Source organism: Chelonia mydas, chromosome 14 (assembly GCF_015237465.2).
Source record: "Chelonia mydas isolate rCheMyd1 chromosome 14, rCheMyd1.pri.v2, whole genome shotgun sequence".
Taxonomy (NCBI): domain Eukaryota; kingdom Metazoa; phylum Chordata; order Testudines; family Cheloniidae; genus Chelonia; species Chelonia mydas.
This window is the reverse complement of record NC_051254.2, coordinates 36,032,178-36,051,203: the sequence shown is the minus strand read 5'-3', so window position 1 is coordinate 36,051,203 and position 19,026 is coordinate 36,032,178. Positions and strand designations below refer to the sequence as shown.

The following is a 19,026-nucleotide window of genomic DNA, read 5'->3' as shown; positions in this document are numbered from 1 at the left end:
GCACAGTCAGAAAAATGCTGCTTGAGAACTTACTAGAGTTTGATTTAAGGAGATTTACTTCGTATGTTTTGACGTGTGATGTTGACAATTTGTGTTTTAACAGTTACACTTTTTAACTTTTTGAATCTCCGTGTCCACTGTCATAAAATAATTATTGTTTGACTAAAATATTGTCTGACCCCGCCCCCAATTTCCCACAACTGTGAATAATAATATTGACAAAAATTGAAACTGTGAAAGTTTAAATAGATAAATACAAACAAATTCCTGCAAATAAATATTAATCTTATCTGTCAAAATTACATATTAAACCAAATGAATTCTGCCAAGCCTAAATATCACTCCTTAGACACGCAGTTCTGTGAGCTCATCAGGACAGGGGGATGCTGATGTCCATGTGAGGCCCTAGTGACCCCCCGCCCCACACACAGACACCGGCAGAGGGGGCTGATTGCAGGATTGGAGCCTTTTTGGGACATTTCTCACCAAAGCTTCCAAGGCTGGAATGTTCCCAGTGATCTGGCTCCAGCTCAGCAAACAGCCTGAGTCAGTTCCAGGAAGGGAAACACCCAGCTGCTGCTGCTGGAGGCGGGGCATATTTCTGAGCTCAGGAAAGTGAAACTACCCCTGTTCCACTGCCCAGAGGGAGCCATGGCTGCAGAGAACCCCTTGGAAAGTCTCCAGGAGGAAACGACATGTCCCGTCTGTCTGGAGTATTTCACAGACCCTGTCACTCTGGAGTGTGGGCACAATTTCTGCCGAGCCTGCATCACCCAGTGCTGGGAGGGACCCGACACAGCCGCTTCCTGCCCTCAGTGCAGAGAAACTGTGCAACCGGGAAACCTCAGGCCCAACAGGCAGCAGGCAAATGTCGTAGAAATCGCCAAGCGGCTGAGTTTACAGGCAGCGAAGGGAGAGGAGGGGACGGGGTGTGTGGGGAACACCAGGAGACTCTGAAACTGTTCTGTGAAGAGGATCAAACTTCTGTCTGTGTAGTTTGCCATCTGTCCCGGGCTCACAGAGCTCACAGGGTGGTTCCCATAGAGGAGGCTGCCCAGGAGTACAAGGTAGGGAATTCCTGTCAAGTTTAGTGGGTAATAACTTTGGATTTTAATTACAGGCTGATTTCACTGGAAGTTGCCTGTCACAGGTGTGACGCATCACTCAGCTCTGTAAAGCCTTCATTGTACGGGAGATGCTGTAACAAAATGAATGATCTGGCTGTGTGGCAGCAGAATCAGAATATCAAATCTTAAAAGATATCTGCTGTGGGAAACTTTTCTCTGAGATTCTGAATGCTTTTTAAACCCAGCTTCCACTGCTGAAAGAAGGGGACTTTTTACACAACGGGCGGCGTTAACAATCAGTGAGGTTTAAATCACAAGAGCTGCAGGCCAGTCTTTGTGAGTGTGTTACCTTCAGACTGGAGAACTGATCATTTAAATACCAACACTGTTAATTATTTTGTTCCCCTGTGCGAGCGGAGAGGGAGAATTGCAGCTCAGGACCATTTATTGCCAGTGACACCTCCTTCCGGTGCCACAAGCGGGTGATGTTTGGGAGATGCCACCTCTTCTGTTCCCCCCAGTAAAGAAGGACCCGGCCCAGAGAGTCCAGCAGAGCCCAGGGGTATATTCTAGCCCCATAAGGGGAGCCAGGCCCCAGGAGCCCCTTGGAGCCCATCAGCAACTCCATCCTGTTCTGAATATTGCACCATCTACTGTGAACAGATCATGGTGTCTCCTTTTGGTGACTCACATGGGTGGAGCTTATTTGTGGGTGGAGCTTCAAAGAATCCAGCCACATCCCTCCCCCCAACCCCCGTGCGCCCTTTCTGATCCCTGCTCATTTATGAAGCTCTTTTTCTGATGCAAAGGCTGCTTTTCTGCATCCTGTCTCTCACTAGCCCCGGCTGGCTCCCTCCTGCCCTCCCTGCTTCGGTGCAGCAGCACCCCAGGGGTGTCAGCTGAACAGCACCCCAGGAGCTCTCAGCAGCAGCTGCAGCCTTGGCCCTTGGGCAGGGAGGAGGAGGAGAGAACTTGAGGGCTCAGAGAAAAGAGAGAGAGTGAAATGAGGAGATCTCTGGCGGGGGGCTCAGGAGGGGACTCTGGGGGGCTGCCATGGATGTTGCACAGAGCGGGGCTGGGGAGGGCAGGAACACGTTGCTCTGCTGTGTGAATGAATCACACGCTGTCAAAGGGGAAGAGAGCCCTGGGTTATTACAGCTCTGGAGCCATTATAATTATGGGTGGCCCATTCCCCCAGATCGAGTGTGTTCCCTGTTCCTCACTGACCTCCAGCCACATCACAGCTTCACCCTGTCCAGTTAACGGGACTGCACTGGCTCAGGTGCTCAGCTGCTGCCTGAGGGAGGCCACATGGGCGCCTGGACAGAGGAGAGCACAGTGGGGTCTTGTTCCTGGCGTGGGTCTGGGGTACAGTGGAGCGAGGTGCTGTCCCAACCTCTTCACTCTCACTGGCAGGAGGGATCGTTCAGAACCTTCCCAGCTATTTCCCCTCTGGCCTGTGCTCAGGGATGGGAAACTTTAGCTAAAACACAGGACTTGAGAAGTCCTGAGTGTCTGCAAAAAGCAGAGCCCCCGCTCTGAGACTGGCCTCTCTGCTCCCATGAGGCCTTTGGGGCCGGCAGAGCCGAGTCAGCTGCTCGCTTCCAGGGTATTTTACTGCTCATGTATGAAATGCCAATATGGATAGGACTGTTCACCCATCAGACAGGCAGACTAATGGCCGTTTCTCGCACACGATGCCCCCGCAGGTGAAACTCCAGGGAGCCCTGGGCCCTCTGAGGAAGGAGCTGGAAGAGGCCCTGGCTCTGATGTCGAAAGAGGAGGAGAAAACCACAGAATGGCAGGTGGCTGTCTGGGTTTATTCCTCGCTGAGCCCTTCCCCCTGCAGCGTTCCCAGGAATGACGGGGCCGTAAAGCTCCAGGATGAGGTTATGAACCTGCTCTAGTTGTTTGCTCCATGGCACAGGCTTGGTGCCAGCCATGGGGGGCACATGCCTCTGGCGTTTGGGGAGGCCGGGCATGACTGTTGGAACCTCCCCGGCACCCAGATCATCACCCCGCCCAATGACGGGGGAAGGGTGGAGAGGAGCAAGTGGCGGGGCCCCCCACACAGCTGACGGGCGGCAAGCGGCGGGTGCTGCGGGGTTCGGGGGAAGAGCGGGAGCGAGGGCTCCGGACGGAGCGCAGGCAGGACTCCACAGGCGGCAGGTCTGCAGCCTGCCTCCAAAGGGAGGGGCGCTGCATCCTGTTTGGGGAGGCTCAGCCTCCCCGGCCTGTGGTACCTGCCATCCAGGGTGCTGGCAGCATCAGGCTGTGTCTCCTGTGGGGATCTCAGCGCAGCAGCTCCTATAGGCGGAGGAGGAGGGGCAGTTCCTGGCCCTTGTACAGTGGTGCAGACCCACCCCTGAGATCTCGGATGGGGCAAATTCTCCATACTGGGTGCAGTGTTTTCACTATTCCATGGATCCTGTTTCCCTTCTGCAGATGGGGAGGGTGTGTCGGCTGCTCCAGCCATCGGTTTTCAGTGGCCTCCATGACAAAGCTCTGTAGCTTCTCTGCAGCCTGGAGGAAACAGATTGTTCCTTCTCGCCCTGCTCCCACAGTCCCTGCAATGAATCTGCCCAGTGCCTGGGCCAGACACTGGAGCTGGGCACTGGGAGGAGGATTTGCCCCCATGGGTGAGGTTCAGATTCACTCAGCTGGCTGGGCTGGGGGCACGCTGAGAGCTGAGCTCTTCTGAGCATCGAACCCAGTGGCGGGTGTGGAGCTCTGTGGAAAATCTGCCCCCAGGGGTGTGTCTACATGGCCCCAACAGCTAGCTGCAGGCTGGTCCCTGAGTGACACCCAGGGGTCTGGGTGGGCGTGTAAAGCCTGTGCTGCTGCGGCTTCATAGCTACCAGTACCCGAGCTTGCTCGATCAAAGCTAGCGGGGTGTGTCTACACACGGTGCTGTCAGACCTGCATTGCAGTGTGGACACCCCCTGAGTGAGCAGAGCCAGGGGCAGGTCAGTGTAAAGCCAAGCAGCGCTTGGCCACTTCACAGTCTCTGTTGCCATCACGTGGCCACTTCATCCCAGACACCTGCTAATGTTACTGTGATTTTACCTGTGCTCGTCTCTAGCAGGTGATGAACCCATGGGACAAAATGTCTGTTCTGTTTCGCCTGCCTTTTACAGTGAAATCCCTGCAGAGAGCGTGGGGGGCGTGAGGAAGACGCCAGCAGCAGGGAGGAGAGGAGAAGCAGGTGTCCCACGATTCAGATAAAAATGGCCATTTACAAGAGCTGAAATGCTCAGAGCTGGGTGCCCCTGGTTCTGCATCTGACTCCGTATTTAGAGCCGGGCGGAAGTGGGCCCATTTCCAGAGGACAGAACCGCAGCAGCTCCCATTGCCCGCACCGGAAGCAGTTGGTGCTCAGTTCCTCAGACAAAAGGGATTTAGGTGCATAACAATTAACAGCCATGTTGAATGTATCCGGCAAAGATCCCAGCCGGAACCATGGAGGCGGCTGCACCTTGAGACAGTCACTGGGGTGGTTCTGAAACCCTTGATTATCCCCAGTGAGAGCGAGTTACGTCCTACAGCACCAGAGGTCACGGCCCAATGATCAGTGTCACTCGGTGCAGAGTAACTGCAGCCCCAGCGACTGTGAGATGAGGCCCAGCAGGGGTGGCCAGTCACGCACTGAGAGGGGCCGTCAAGGGCCTGAGCCAGGTGGGGAGTATCTCCATGGGCGGGAGCAGGGCCCGGGAGGTGACAGGCCCCCATGAAGGATGCGCTGGCCGTGTCTGATGTGGGGAGATGTTAGGGGATACGATAACACTGCACCACTCGAATTAGCTGTAACTCAACAGCTCCCAGGGTGCAGGAGCAGAAGGAGGCTGCAGGCCCAAGGCCCTTTGCAGGGTCCAGGCCACGTTCAAAAAGCCTCGGGCAGGTGCCAGCAGGGGCTCCTGAGGGGTCTGGGGCTTGTCAGGGCTGTACCCGAGTTGTCTGAGTGCCCTGTGGCTGCAGTGCTCCCAAGGGCGGTGTGAGGGTGGTCTGGGGGATGAGTGGGTGTCCAAAGCTCATTGGCAGAGGGGCCCAGAGGTGCTGGAGGGCTGCGCTGGGGGCTCGGGTCAGCCGGGGCAGAGGTAGGATGTGGACGTTACAGTGCTCAAGCAGCTGCCTCTTCAGACACAGACACTGGGCATGGCCCCTCCCCCACCACACAGGTGAGCCGGACAGAGAGACGGGTTAGAGCCCTGCACAGGGAAGGGGAGGGGGGTCAGCACAGGGCACAGATTGGTGGGGGGAAGGGCTGGGGGCTCACACACTGGGGTTTCAGGGAGGAGGGCTCTGGGGGCAGGGTGCAGGGGCTGGGGAAGCTGCTGAAGCCCCTGGCCCTGTTGGCATCTCAGGGAGAGTAAGAGGGACTTTTCCCAACATCACTGTGGCCCGAGTCACACTGGGGGGCAGGCTCCCCCCAGGTTCACCCAGCACCTCTGGGCTGAGCTTCAGGGGAACTAGAGAGGCCAGTGCAGAGAAGCCAGCCCCTCCCCCTGCCAGGATCAGCACCGGCTCAGCATCGTTCCCACGGCTCCTTTCAGAGAGCAGGTGGGGACACAGCTGGCATCAGCAACCCTCTGCTGTGTGAGCCTAGAGGGCTCCCTAAAGGCTGTGATCCCAGGGGCACTGGGCACATGGGCATGAAGCACTCGGCCAGGCTGGGTGAGGCCAAAGCCAGCCCTGACAATGCCCTGGGCGCCCAACACCCATGTGAGCCCCAGGATGGCACCCAAAGGACTATTAGCACCAGCCCTAGGTCCTGAACTTTGCAGCCCTGGGAGCTGGTTGTCAAAGAAGGAGCATTGCCCACATCCTGCTGTGACGGGTCCCCTGGGTGTCTGAGTGCCCATCACTTGGCACCCAAATCCCGCCACAGACGCCCTGTGTAGCCCCCTGTAAATCTTTACTGTCCCCTTGATTTCTCCCCACTGTACTGTGTCCATCCCATGCCACCTGCAATAATATACTGCATCTTTAGAAAGCACCCTAGACAACCCCACTATGGAACTGTCCATATTAACTCTGAACTAAAACAAACCCTTTATGGTACGTTTCCCAAAAAAGTAAATATCCTGACAAACCTGAAACTGATCTAATATCCCCTGTTTCATGGGCAGAGGCCCGGTCCGTGTAACTCAACATCTGGCTCACGTTTTCTCTGTGCCTTTCCTATTTTTCTATCTCAAGGGGAATGTGAAGAATAAGAGAGAGATGATTTCAGGTGAATTTAACAAACTGCACACACTGCTGAGAGAGGAGGAGCAGCTGCTTCTGCAGAGACTGGAGGAGGAGGAGAGGGAGACTCTGCAGAGACTACCGGAAAATTTGATTAAACTCTCCCAGCAAAGCTCCTCTCTGCAGCAGCTGATCACAGAGATAGAGGAGAAGTGTCAGCAACCCATTGTCAAGCTGCTAAAGGTGAGATGGCATCAAAATTCTCCACCCATCCAGAATTATAACTCAGCTCCATGGGTCTGGATTCCAACAATTAGAGGAAATATGTTCTGAGGTTTACTGACAAACAGATCAGGCTAAGGGCTCCATGAGTTCCAAAATATCACAGTTCATGTTAGAGGGGAATTCTCCACATGGAGATCCAGTGAGGCCGTGGGAGATTAGATGGATGATACCAAAATGATACCGAGCTAAACCCCTCACTGCTCTGACCCCAGAACATTCGCCCCAACGCAGGTGATAAACACAGATACTGATAGGTTTTGTCCCTAGAAGGGAGAACCCTTTAGCTAAAATCCTGTCTCGCCTACATTAATGAAACAAGTGTTCAAAACAGTGAAGCCTGGGAGGGTTGATCTATTTTCAAGATGAAAGTTTGATGCCCAGAGTGAGACTCACTCAGTTTTATGCACATTGTGTTAATACAGGACATTGATTCTCTTTTTCCTTTCAGGATGTGAAAAGCACATTGAGCAGGTGTGTTTCCTATGTTCATTGCTCTTATATCCTTGGTGGTGGTTCTGGGATGACGTGTGTACAGAGCAGCTGAGTGATGATGGGACGTTTTCTTCATAGGAGTGCGAATGTGAAACTCCTGGAACCAGAAGAAAGAAAAGGAGGACTTGTGGCACCTTAGAGACTAACCAATTTATTTGAGCATGAGCTTTCGTGAGCTACAGCTCACTTCATTGGATGCATACTGTGGAAACTGCAGAAGACATTATATACACACAGAGACCATGAAACAATACCTCCTCCCACCCCACTCTCCTGCTGGTAATAGCTTATCTAAAGTGATCATCAAGTTGGGCCATTTCCAGCACAAATCCAGGTTTTCTCACCCTCCGCCCCCCCCCCCCCCCCCCCCAAACTCACTCTCCTGCTGGTAATAGCCCATCCAAAGTGACCACTCTCTTCACAATGCGTATGATAATCAAGGTGGGCCATTTCCTGCACAAATCCAGGTTCTCTCACCCCCTCACCCTCCTCCAAAAACCACACACACAAACTCACTCTCCTGCTGGTAATAGCCTATCCAAAGTGACCACTCTCCTTACAACGTGCATGAAAATCAAGGTGGGCCATTTCCACTACAAATACAGGTTTTCTCCCCCCCGCCCTTTTTTTCTCAAAAAAACCACACACACAAACTCACTCTCCTGCTGGTAATAGCTTATCCAAAGTGACCATTCTCCCTACAACGTGCATGATAATCAAGGTGGGCCATTTCCAGCACAAATCCAGGTTTTCTCAGCCCCCCACCCCCATACACACACAAACTCACTCTCCTGCTGGTAATAGCTCATCCACAGTATGCATCCGATGAAGTGAGCTGTAGCTCACGAAAGCTCATGCTCAAATAAATTGGTTAGTCTCTAAGGTGCCACAAGTCCTCCTTTTCTTTTTGCGAGTACAGACTAACACGGCTGTTACTCTGAAACCTGTCAGGAACCAGAAGCTGTTTCTACTGACCTGAAGAATGTGTATAAAATTTCCCCTGATATGAGGGAAGCGCTGGAGAGATTCGGAGGTGAGTGGAGTCTACTGGGACATTCAGCTGTATTGTGCCTGGGGATCTGATCAGAGCCTGGGACCCCAGGACACGCTTGCACCCAGTTGACAGGCTTGGAGCTGTGTGAGAGCTGGAGGCTGATGCGCTGAGTGCTGGGCAGTTTGCCTGCTACTTACGGCCACCTGCTGGTACTTGCCCAGGTGTCTGACCAGGCCCCATCACTGTGACATCCTGACCCCTCCGTGGCTGCGTTAATGGGTGTCCCTGAGCCAGGTGCTGTGAGGCCTGGACTGGACCCATTGTGTTGGGAGCTGCACAGACTGGTAAAGGATGATGTGTCCTGGGATATGTGAGGGCTGCGTTGTGTGGCCACCGTTCAGCTCTGCCCCAGCCCCCATTAGCCAAGGCTGGCCGAGCTTTCTGAGCTGGAGGAAGGGCTGGTCTGGCTCCTGCAGTCTGACCTGGGCTGTGTGTTACTGGTTAACAAGCTGAATCCTACGGACCCCTCGTCTGCTCTGAGCACAGCCCAGTGTGAGGTTGGGTTAGTGGTTTGCTGCTCAGTGAGTGACACTCACACACAAGAGTGTGACCCTGTCACAGTGTCTGAGCATGAGCTGCCCCCATCCAAACCCCTCCCCACAGCCCCAGCGTGGAGACCCGGGGAGAAGGCACAAACCTGACCACGAGGAGGGACAGAGAAGAAACTAAGGCCGAGGAGAGGGGGAGTGGGAAGGTTCAGTGAGCTCGGTCTGTGATAGTTGAACTGGCCCTTTCATCCTGCCCCCACCCTCCTCTCTTCCCACCCCCCACCCCCAGCAGGGGGCAGTCGAAGGGGCCAAGCTGGGTGTGTCTGTCCCGGTCGATGGAGGCTGCCCAGTGGGTGCCGGCTGCAGGGCCAGGATCTCAGGGCTCCGGGGAGCAGGAACCCCAGGCTATGGGGGAAGCAGCTTCCTCTCCGTGGCTGGCTGGAGCCAGCACATCCCTGCTCCCCTCCCCCCTTGCTGCCCCCAGCCCAGCACAGTCTGTGCCCACCGGACCCTGAACACGGCTGGGCTCTGGGCCATTCCACAGCCCTGGCCCCTGAGCCTGTCGGGATCCTGAGCCAGTCACCTCCGTGCCCCCTTCTAGGGGATCAGCAGCCCCTGGGGAGCCTCCTGTCATCCCCCAGGTCCCAGGCCCTGAGTCACTCGCTGGCTGCTCCCGGCTGGCCAGGCCCAGGGTCTCCAGCAGGGCCATTGGTGCTGGCACCGCGCTGGCTGCCAGCACCAGCTACCAGCCCCTGCCCCCCCCCCGCCCCCCCCGCCGCTCACCCTGCCGCTGCGCTCGCAGGCTCAGCCCGTGCCAGGGCCAATGCGGCGCTGCTGGGGCTGCTCCTCCCTCGGCACCTGGGTTCTCTGTGTCTGGGGCAAGTGGCCGGGCAAGTGGGCAGGGACCTGCTCAGAGACACACGCCCTGTGCTGCACCCAGAGGGCAGAGACCAGCCAGGGCTGGGCAGCAAAGCGCCACTGCGTTGGGATTAACCCTTTCCTTTCACCCACCCCAGCAGCCCCGGCCGGTCACTGCCACTCGACTGCCCGCACTCTGACCCCAGGGACCCGCATCCCGCAGCTCGGGGTTGTCGCTGGGTGAATGTGTGGGGCAGAGTAACCAGGGATCCCTGCACTCCAGGGTCCCCGTGTGCAATGGGGAAGGCCTCGCGCTGCATGCAGACCTTAGGGGCTGGGCAGTGAGTGTTATTATTGATAGAACCCTCTGCCATTTGAGAGTGTCTTGGCAAGCATCTTGCCTCAGTTTACCCTCTTCAGCACTCCTTCAATTAAGTCTTACAGTCAAAAAGATCTGAGAGAAATATCCCCTCCTGGGTCCTGCTCTGAGTCCAAGTAAACCCCAAAATAAAATCATTTCCATCTCTCTGCTCCAGCCTCCAGCTCTCACTCAAGCTCCTCACTGTCCTCAAGTCAGGAGTCCTCAATCCTCCTTCCCAGAGCTGGGCTTGGATTAGTTTCCATTGTGGAATCAGATGACTCCAGCCCTCCTTCCCGGAGCTGGGGTCATTTCAGACTGTGCCTTTATTCTCTGCGTCCACTTTCTCCAGCCGGGGGCAGCTCTCCAGGGCTCTGTCCTGCTACAGCTGCTGCTGTCATTGTCATCTCTGGCAGCTCCTCCCCCGTAAGGGAGCTCCTCTGTCTAGGACAGTGGTCCCCAGACTTTTTTGGTCATGCCCTCCCTTACCTGGTTTGTGCCCCCACCTCAGGAGCTGCGGTCGGGAGCTGCGGTCAGGAGTTGGGCCAGGAATGGGGCTGCAACTGGGGCCAGGAGCCGCGGGCCATGGCTGGGAGTGGGCCGGCATCTGGGTCTGGGAGCCGTGGGCTTCAGCTGGGAGTGGAAGCACGGTTGGGGCTGGAGCTGCAGCTGGGGTTTAGGATGGGGCCAGAGTAGAGCTGGGGGCAGAGCAGGACTGGGTGGCGTTCCCTTCCCACCACCCATGGGGGCTGGTCCAGGCCCTGCCATGCCCCCCAAATGTTCCTCCACACCCTCTATTGGGGCACAACCCACAGTTTGGGGACCACTGCTCTAGGAGCACCCCTTCCAGGCTCCTTGCTCTGGTGAACTCTCCTGGGAGCTCCTCTCCTCGGCAGCTTCCTATCCCTAGGATCCCTTCAGCTGAGCCCTGGTAACCCTTTATCAGGCTCATTAGCTATTTAGCTGCCAACTAGCCACCTAGGGATTTAATTACTTCCAGGTTGGTCTGGGTTGGCTGGTTCTCCTTTCCAGGAGCCTGTCAGAGGTAGCCTCTCCCTAACTCCTGTAAAAGGGCCAGCTGTCTTGACACATTCCCACTCTTCCCCCGACCCCGAGAGCCAACCTGTATTCAAAGGTAGGCTTGACCATGGCTGACACTTGGTTATGTTCTGCAGCCAGGGTGAGGTGGGGGGTACTTCCTGCCCTGCTGCCACAAGGAAATCTGCAAGGCCCTTGGCCATAATTTTATTCTCGTCACTGAAGTATGAAGAGACCAGGAGTTTGATTCCCCAAGTCTCTATGTAGCACATGTCATGGGTAAAATCCCCCATAGTCTTCAGCATGTCATAGTTCAGAAGAACTCGTTGGCCATAGCAGAGGTAGTTGATAGCACTGGGCTTTCATCATTGGTGTAGTGGTCCTGTAGCAGATATGGACTGGCTACAGAGCTTCCCTCTCAGCCAGATACACACCAGAAGTGTTCATCACAAAATCTTTTAATTTTCTACCAACTATGGCTAAGGTCAGCTTAAATATTGTATTTTTTACTCAGCGCTACCTAGTGGTTGAACAGGATAATACAGTTTAGTGTTCCATTACATCTCTCCCTTTAAGTTCTACATTCCTACCATTTATAATATTTACATTATCGCACTGTCTTTGAAGTTCAGTGTGGATCAGTCTGGTAGGTGTCTCTGAATGGTACTGGTCTTCTAATTACATGACCCGAACAGGTAACAGCTTGGTCATCTGGCTGTCCATTAGTTCCACCATCTGACTGTGGTGAGTCTGGAATCCTTGAGTCATGTTCTTGTTCTGCATTCACCATCTGCAGAGTTTGCTGAGTTGATTGTTCTTTCTGAGGAACAAACTGTAGATGTTGACAGTTTCTGTTGAACTCTCCTCTCTCGGTCTTGATCACATACAATCAGTGTGTTGAATTCTTTTTCTTCACAACAACTGGAGTATTCCATTCTTTTTCTCCATCCAGTTTGACACAAACATGGTCACCAGGTTCTAGCCCTGGTAGTTTTCTAAGTGATGTCTGTTGTAAAAGTGTTTGTAAACTTTTTTTCCCTTTTTATTCGATTTGGCTATTCTCTACCTCTCTGGCAACTTTGGAGATAGATTCTTTTCCAAAGTTGGGAGGGTAGTTGTGAGCTGTCTTCCCATCAGGAGTTGTGCTGCACTATATCCAGTAGCTGCTATTGGGGTTGATCTATAACTCAGTAGAGCAAAGAATGGATCTTCCTGCTGAAGGATATTCTTCACTGTCTGTGCAGCTCTCAGCATCTCCATTCACTTGTGAGTAATATGGGCTTCTAGTAATATGAGGAAAATCATATTTTGTTGAGATAAATAAAATTCTACTTCTCTGAATTGTGGTCCATGCTCTGTCACAAGTTCTTCTGGAACCCCGAAATGCCCAAAAGTGCCCTTCAGTTGCTCCATAACACTCTGGTATGTTATGTCTTTCAAGTACACTCTTTCTACATACCTGGAAAAATAGTCCACGACTACCAGGTAAAGATGTCCCCTGAATTCACATAGATCTGCAGCTAGTCTCTTCCAAGGTCTCTTTCATTCAGACTCGCTCCTTGTTAGTGTCACTAATTACTACTGGCCGTATCTTTTTCCCTGCAGCCTTCAGTAAAAGAGCTATGGGAGCCCATGGGGAAATGTTTCTACCCAGGGCAAATTTAACAACAGCTCTGGAGTGTTTCATAGCTGATGTCCTGAGCCTGGCCTGGCCGTACCTGTGCGTTTCTGGGGATGTTGACAGTCACTCACTGAAAGTCACTGGGAGTTGGGCTCCCTTCCAGCGAGCCCAGACACCCTGCCCGTGCCTGAGCATGGAGAGTCCCAGCTGCACCCAGTGGGTCAGGGCTGCACCCCCAGTGTGTGTGGGGATGGCACCAACCTGCTCTTAGCAACAAACCAGCCACACATGCCCCAAAGCAACAGAGATTCCCTGGGGCCTGCCCCCTTCACCTTCCCTCTTGCCCCCCTTCACCTCCCTCTATCCCCCTGGCACCTGCCCCTCCCTTACCCTTCCCTCAACCCCCGTCCCCACCTGATCCCTGCCTCTATCCTGTCCCCTCCCCCTCACCCCAAACTCCTGCTGCTCCCCTGGGCCCCTCCCCTCCCCTGCCACTTTGTCTCCCTGGCATGTGCCCCTGCCCTCCACCGACCTCTGCCCCCTGGCACCAGCCAATCTCCTTATGCCCCTGTGCCCCCTGACTCCCGCTCCCTCCTTACCTTTGCCTCACCCCATGCCCACCTGGCCCCTGCTTCTATCCTCATGCCCCCGCTTCTTCTCACCCTCTCCCTCTCCCCACCCTCTCTGACCCCTAGCACCCGCCCCTTCCCTCCTCCCCCTGTGCCATCCCTCCTCTAGCTCCACTCTGGCTTTCTGGCTCCTGCCCCTCCTTGATCCCCTCTCCTAACACATCCCTCTACCCACCTGCCCTGCCTCTCTCCTCACCCCTCTCTGGCCTCTCGTGCACACCCCTCCCATCGCCCCCCTCTCTACCTCCTGGTGCCTATCCCTCCCTCCTCTACCCTCCCTGTGTCTGCCCTTCTGCTCAACCCCCTCAATCCCCCACGTACCTTCCCCTCCTCTTGCTCCCTTCCTCCCTGGTGTGCATCCCCCTTCACTCCCTCTGTTCCCTGACTCCACTCTCCTCATGCCCCTCTGCCCCATGACTTGCCCCATCCCCTGCCTTTCTCGTGACCACCCCTCTTTCCGCCCCCCATCTCCTGGCACACGCTCCTCCCCACCCACTTCCCTCCTTTTGTCTGCCCCTTCCTTTTCCCCCTTCTGTCCCCCAGCACCTGCCCCTCCCCCTGCCCCTCTGGCACCCACCTCTTCCCTTGCCCCCCTCTGCCCCCAATACCTCCTCTTGCCTCTTGTTGTCCCTGCTGCCTGCCGTATTCTATGCTGCACCAGTCTCCCCCTGGTGCCTGCCCCTCCCCTGCCCCATGGCTGCCTGCCCATCTGCTCTCCTTCCTGTGCCCCCTGGCTTTCATCCTCCCCCATACCCCTCTACCCCCCGGCACCCATCCCTTCCCTTGCCCTCCCACACACTGATGACCACACCTTCCCTCACACCCCGCCCATTTGCCCCTCATGCCTTCCCTTATCTCACATCCCACTACTGTCCCCCCAGCATTTGTCTCTCCCCCACTCTGCCCCCTGTTCCTGCCCCTTCCTTCTCCCACCCTAGCCCCCACCTCTCCCCTCAGCACAAGCCCCTTCCCTCACCTCCACCCCCTCATGCCTGCCCCTTCCCTTGCACCCCCTCCCCTGCCACCTTCCCCTTAGTTCTTCCCCCTCCTCTCCTCTCGCCCTCTTCCTCCCTGAAACCTGCGCCCCTCACCCCCCTCTAGTCCCCTGGTGCCAGCCCCTCTGTTCACTCCTCTGCCCCCCTGAGGCCCATCTCTACCATTTCCCCCATCTGCCTGCCTGGTGCAAACCCCTTCCCTTGCCCCCCCCTTTGGGCCCCCTAGTGTCTGCCCCTCCCCTCCCCCTCCCTCTGCCCCCCCTGGTGCCCACATCTCCACACCCCTCTGCTCCTAGGGTCCACCCTTCTCCACACCCCACTTTTTGTCCTCCTGGTGACTACCACCCCCCTCCTCTCTCCCCTCCTTGCATCTACCCCTCTGTTCATCCCCACCATCCCTCCTGGTGACTACCCCTTCCCTCCTCCCACCTCTGTCTTCCTGGCACCCACCCCTCATGCCCCTCTCCCCCTTTATGACTGCCCTTTCCTTCGCTCCACTGTTGGCCCCTGGAGTCTGCCCCACCCCTTTCCCCTGATATCCCTCTGAAACCTGTCCTACCCCTCACCCCTCTTTGTCCCCTTGTCACCTGTGCCTTCTCCCACCCCCTCCTTTTCCCCTGGTGCCAGCCCCTCCTTCTACTCCCCCTCTGCCTCCCTAGCGCCTGCCCCTCTGTTCATGCCTTGTGTCCCCTGGTGAAAGCCCCTTCCCTCCCCCCATCCCCCAGTGCCACCCGCCCCTTCTCTAGCCCACCCTTTGGACCTCTGGTGCCCAGCCCTCCCCTCATCTCTCTCTTTCCCTTGGCACCAGTCCTGCCCCTCACTCACACTCTACAGCCCTGATGCATGCCCCTCCCCTTCTCCCTTAACCCCCCCCCAGTGCCCGCCCCTCCCATCACCCCATTCTGCCCCCTGGCACATGCTCCTCTGCTCACCTCCCTCCCCCCACCCCGCAAACCCCTGGCAACTGCCCCTCCTCTTCCTCTCCTCCACCCCCTGGTGCCTGCCCATTCCCTCCCCTCCATTGTCCTGGCACCTGCCCCACTCCTCATCCGCCCACCCCCTGGCACCAGTCCCCCCCGATTCCCCCCTGCCCTATTGGAGCCCCCCCATTCCCTTGCTTCCCTGTGCCCCCTGGGGTCCATCCCCTTCTTCTGCCCTGGTGTCCACCCCTCCCCCCACCCCCTGCAGCCCCCGGGATCCTGCCCCTCCCTTCACCCCTCTCTGTCCTCCTGGTGCCTGATCCTCTTTCCCCCCATTGCCATTGTGCCTGCCCCCCCCCGCACCTTCCCCCTCTACTCCTGTCACCTGCACCTCCCCTTTCCTCTCCCAGCATCAGCCTGTCCCCTCCGCTCCCCTCCACTGACACCTCCCCACCCCTCCCCTGCTCCTCCTGCCCTTTCCCCGCTCATTGTCTCCTCAAGGGCCCTGACTCCTGTCAGGCAACAATTCCCCCCTCCCACAGCAATTAACGGGGGTGCAGGTTAATTTCCCTTCATCCCAGTGAGCAGCCCCTGCCCCCGGCCCTGACTCTGTGACTCTCTCCCCAGTGGCCGTGACTCTGGATCCAGCCACGGCAAATCCCAACCTCGTCCTGTCTGAGGATCAGAAACGTGTGAGACGCGAAGACAGATGCCAGGATCTGCCCGACAAGCCTGAGAGATTTGATCGTTGTGTCTCTGTCATGGGCGCTGAGGGGTTCGCGGGCAGGAGGCATTACTGGGAGGTGGGGGTGGGAGACAAGATGAAGTGGGACCTGGGGGTTTGTAGGGAATCTGTGAGCAGAAAGGGGTGGGTCACACTCACACCTGAGGATGGATACTGGGTTGTGTGGCTGAGGGATGGGGAATACAAGGCCCTCACCTCCCCCAGGACCCCCCTCCCCCTGAGCATCAGGCCCAGCCAGGTGGGGATTTTCCTGGACTATGAGGCGGGCAAGGTCTCATTTTACAATGTGACTGACGGGTCCCATCTCTTCACGTTCACTGACACCTTTTCTGGGACGCTCCGCCCTTATTTCAGTCCCTGTCTCAATGCTGGGGGTACAAATGCGGCTCCCCTGATAATCTGCCCAGTCCCGGCTCTGGCCGGGGGGAATCTTGGTCCCTGACAGTGATCCCGCGGCACAGACCAACCCCCCCGAGTGCTGCCGTTCTTCCCACCCCCCACTGGTGGGGGCCAGTTACAGCAGGTAACTGGACTTTTTGTGCTGACCAGACGCTGCCAGTTTCCCTTTTCCACTGGAGGGTCCAGTCGAAAACCGGACACCTGGCAACCCCCAGCCCTCACCTTGCCCCGTCCCCTGCCCCGGGGGTAGCAGATGGTGGGGGATGGGGTCATTCACTCCTGCCAGAATTTTCTACCCTTGTGAAATCTCAATGTAAAATAGGAAAGAAAAAAGATTATTCAAATTTAGAAAATATTATTGTAACAAGGTGTAAATACAAGAATACTTTAATTTAAATTTCACAGTATTTCAAAAAAAGGGAGATAAACATATTTTTAGAAATGGAATTATTTACATTTATTTTTTGATTCTTCCCTCAAATCTATATTGAAGTTTAACTTCTCTAAATATTATCATTTGTATTTCAACTGTGGAATTTCAAGAAATCCAAAATATTTATCTTCACAAAATAAACTATTAAATTGTCAGACGGGGTTTTTCAGTTACAATGTACGTGTGTCATAAACATCACAACTACACACATGTGCAGCTGCTCTCTCTCTCTCTCTCTCTCTCTCTCTCTTTCTCCTCCCTCTTTATTGTCTTGACTGGTTCTCTCTGAAAGGTAGGGCACATACACCCACCTCCTGCACTACACCTTTCAAAATTAATAGGTGAAAAAATGATAGAATGAATTAAGCAATATATTTCAGTTAACTCACACAAGATTATATAATATTCTTGGAAATTCTGTCAGCATTAATTTGTGTGATTTTAACTTTCTAGCTACATATAATTGGTAATCAAGATATGACCCTTCCTTTCTTTTTCTCACATCAATTAACAAAATACGGTCCCCAACCTCAAATGCTATCTTCCTATAGATAGAAATAAACCCTGGATTTGTGCTGGAAATGGCCCACCTTGATTATCATACACATTGTAAGGAGAGTGATCACTTTAGATAAGCTATTACCAGCAGGAGAGTGGGGTGGGGGAGAGAAAACCTTTTGAAGTGATAAACACCCATTTTTTCATGGTCTGTGTGTATAAAAACATCCTCACTGTATTTTCCACTTTATGCATCCGATGAAGTGAGCTGTAGCTCATGGAAGCTTATGCTCAAATAAAATTGGTTAGTCTCTAAGGTGCCACAAGTCCTCCTTTTCTTTTTGCGAATACAGACGAACACAGCTGCCACTCTGAAACCTGGTTATGTAGACTCTGTCCTCAGGCCCTACGCGACCAGCACTCCCAGTTATCACTTCAATCTCTCTGGTCACTCTCCAAGGAACTTCCCACTCCGAGACCCTAGACGCTGTGACCCTAGACACCGGGCATTAATTACCGACCTCGGTGGCGTTCAGACTATGTCCTGAAGCATGGGATTGGGCCAGAGGGACAGCTAGCGCTGGCCACAGTGTCCAGGGTCTCTTGGAGTGGGAAGTTCCTGGGAGAATTCCACTGGGTGGGAGACTCAGCTGTGAAGGAAGGGGGCGGGCAGGAGCATCTCCTAAACCCAAGATTGGAATAACTGAAGTAATGTTCCTTTTACATGGAGCCTCTGCTCTTCGGAACCTCTGCAAATGCTTTAGCCACGTGTTTAACTCCATCCGTAGGAGTAGCCTTGGATTGCAGTGGGAGGGCTCAGGTGTGTAAGTGTTTGCAGGATGGGTGCTCAGGGCAGTCCCTGACACCAGGGCAAAGTGGATGTGAAGTGCCACTGTCTGGATTTGGGAGTCTGCCTGCACAGCAAACTCACTAGGCGCTGGGTGCATGACTGCATGGCGCTGGGCCAGGGAAAATCAGCCCTGGGTGGTTATTTTGAGTAGAAAACCAGAGCCACTTCTGGGGTCTTTCAGATTCTAATGCCCTTTCCCTTCTGTAGCTGGATTTCAGCGTATGATAAAATCCCTCTCAATGCCGAGTCAGTGCCATAAATCACTGGACTGGGTGCAGGAATCAGTAGGCAACATTCTCTGGCCTGGGTTATGCCGGGGCTCAGACTAAATTATTCTTCCCAAAACTTTTAAAAGCTGAGCCCCCTCCTCAAGGCAAAGAAACCAATCATGCTCCTCACCCATCAGCAATGTGTTAGCGACCCCACCCCCCATTTTCATGGATACATCTTCAAACCCCACCCTTCCCACCATGGCTAGCCCTTCCCCACGCTTCAGGAGACTCTGGAGTAGATGATCCTAATCATCCCCTCTAACCTTGGAGCATCTTAAAAATCACAGTTCCCAGACTCTGTAACAGGGGCTGCTTTGCCGGGCTCACCTTTCTCCCTCCGTCAGGTTGGCCGATGGGGATAATGAGCTTGGAGATCTCATTCCCGCTGCTCTGAGTGGTGCCCATGTGCACACGACCCAGCTCAGCTCTTACTGTATCCCAGGAACATCTTCATCTTCTGGGATCCTCATGGCAGCAGTGGGATGATTTAACTGAGTCCCTTAGTAATGGGGCCTTTCTCTCTCTTTTGTTTCAGAGCCAGCGTCCTGGAATCGTCTCATGGTGCGTGGAGTGGTGGCAGTGGTGGGGGTGCTAGTCTTACTATACCTATGTGGGTTTTGGAAAGGTAGAGGGAAAGTGTTTGCCTACTCGCAACTCGTCTTCAGGAAGCTGCTGACTCATCCCTCCCAGCAGCCTGGAAGTCGGCAGGATTCCCAGGAATCTGAGCTCCCCGCAGTGTGTGACAGGGACGGGGACCAGGCCCAGGGAACCAGAAACAGGAATTGAGACCCAGCCCTGGAGAAGGAGGAAGGAGACCTGCTAATGGAGGACAGACGCTTC

The 19,026-nt window shown here is 54.9% G+C and overlaps 1 protein-coding gene across 1 annotated transcript; it reads left to right on the top strand.

The window, feature by feature from the left end:
* The first annotated feature begins 473 nt into the window (after positions 1 to 473).
* Positions 474 to 16,924, top strand: LOC114022061 (E3 ubiquitin-protein ligase TRIM39-like). The gene is given in 9 exon segments (XM_037914982.2): positions 474 to 921; positions 924 to 1,067; positions 2,777 to 2,872; positions 6,264 to 6,494; positions 6,985 to 7,007; positions 7,107 to 7,124; positions 7,976 to 8,061; positions 15,617 to 16,089; positions 16,091 to 16,924. Coding segments are annotated over 9 exon segments (1,380 nt in total). The 5' UTR covers positions 474 to 651; the 3' UTR covers positions 16,130 to 16,924.
* Positions 16,925 to 19,026: the final 2,102 nt, after the last annotated feature.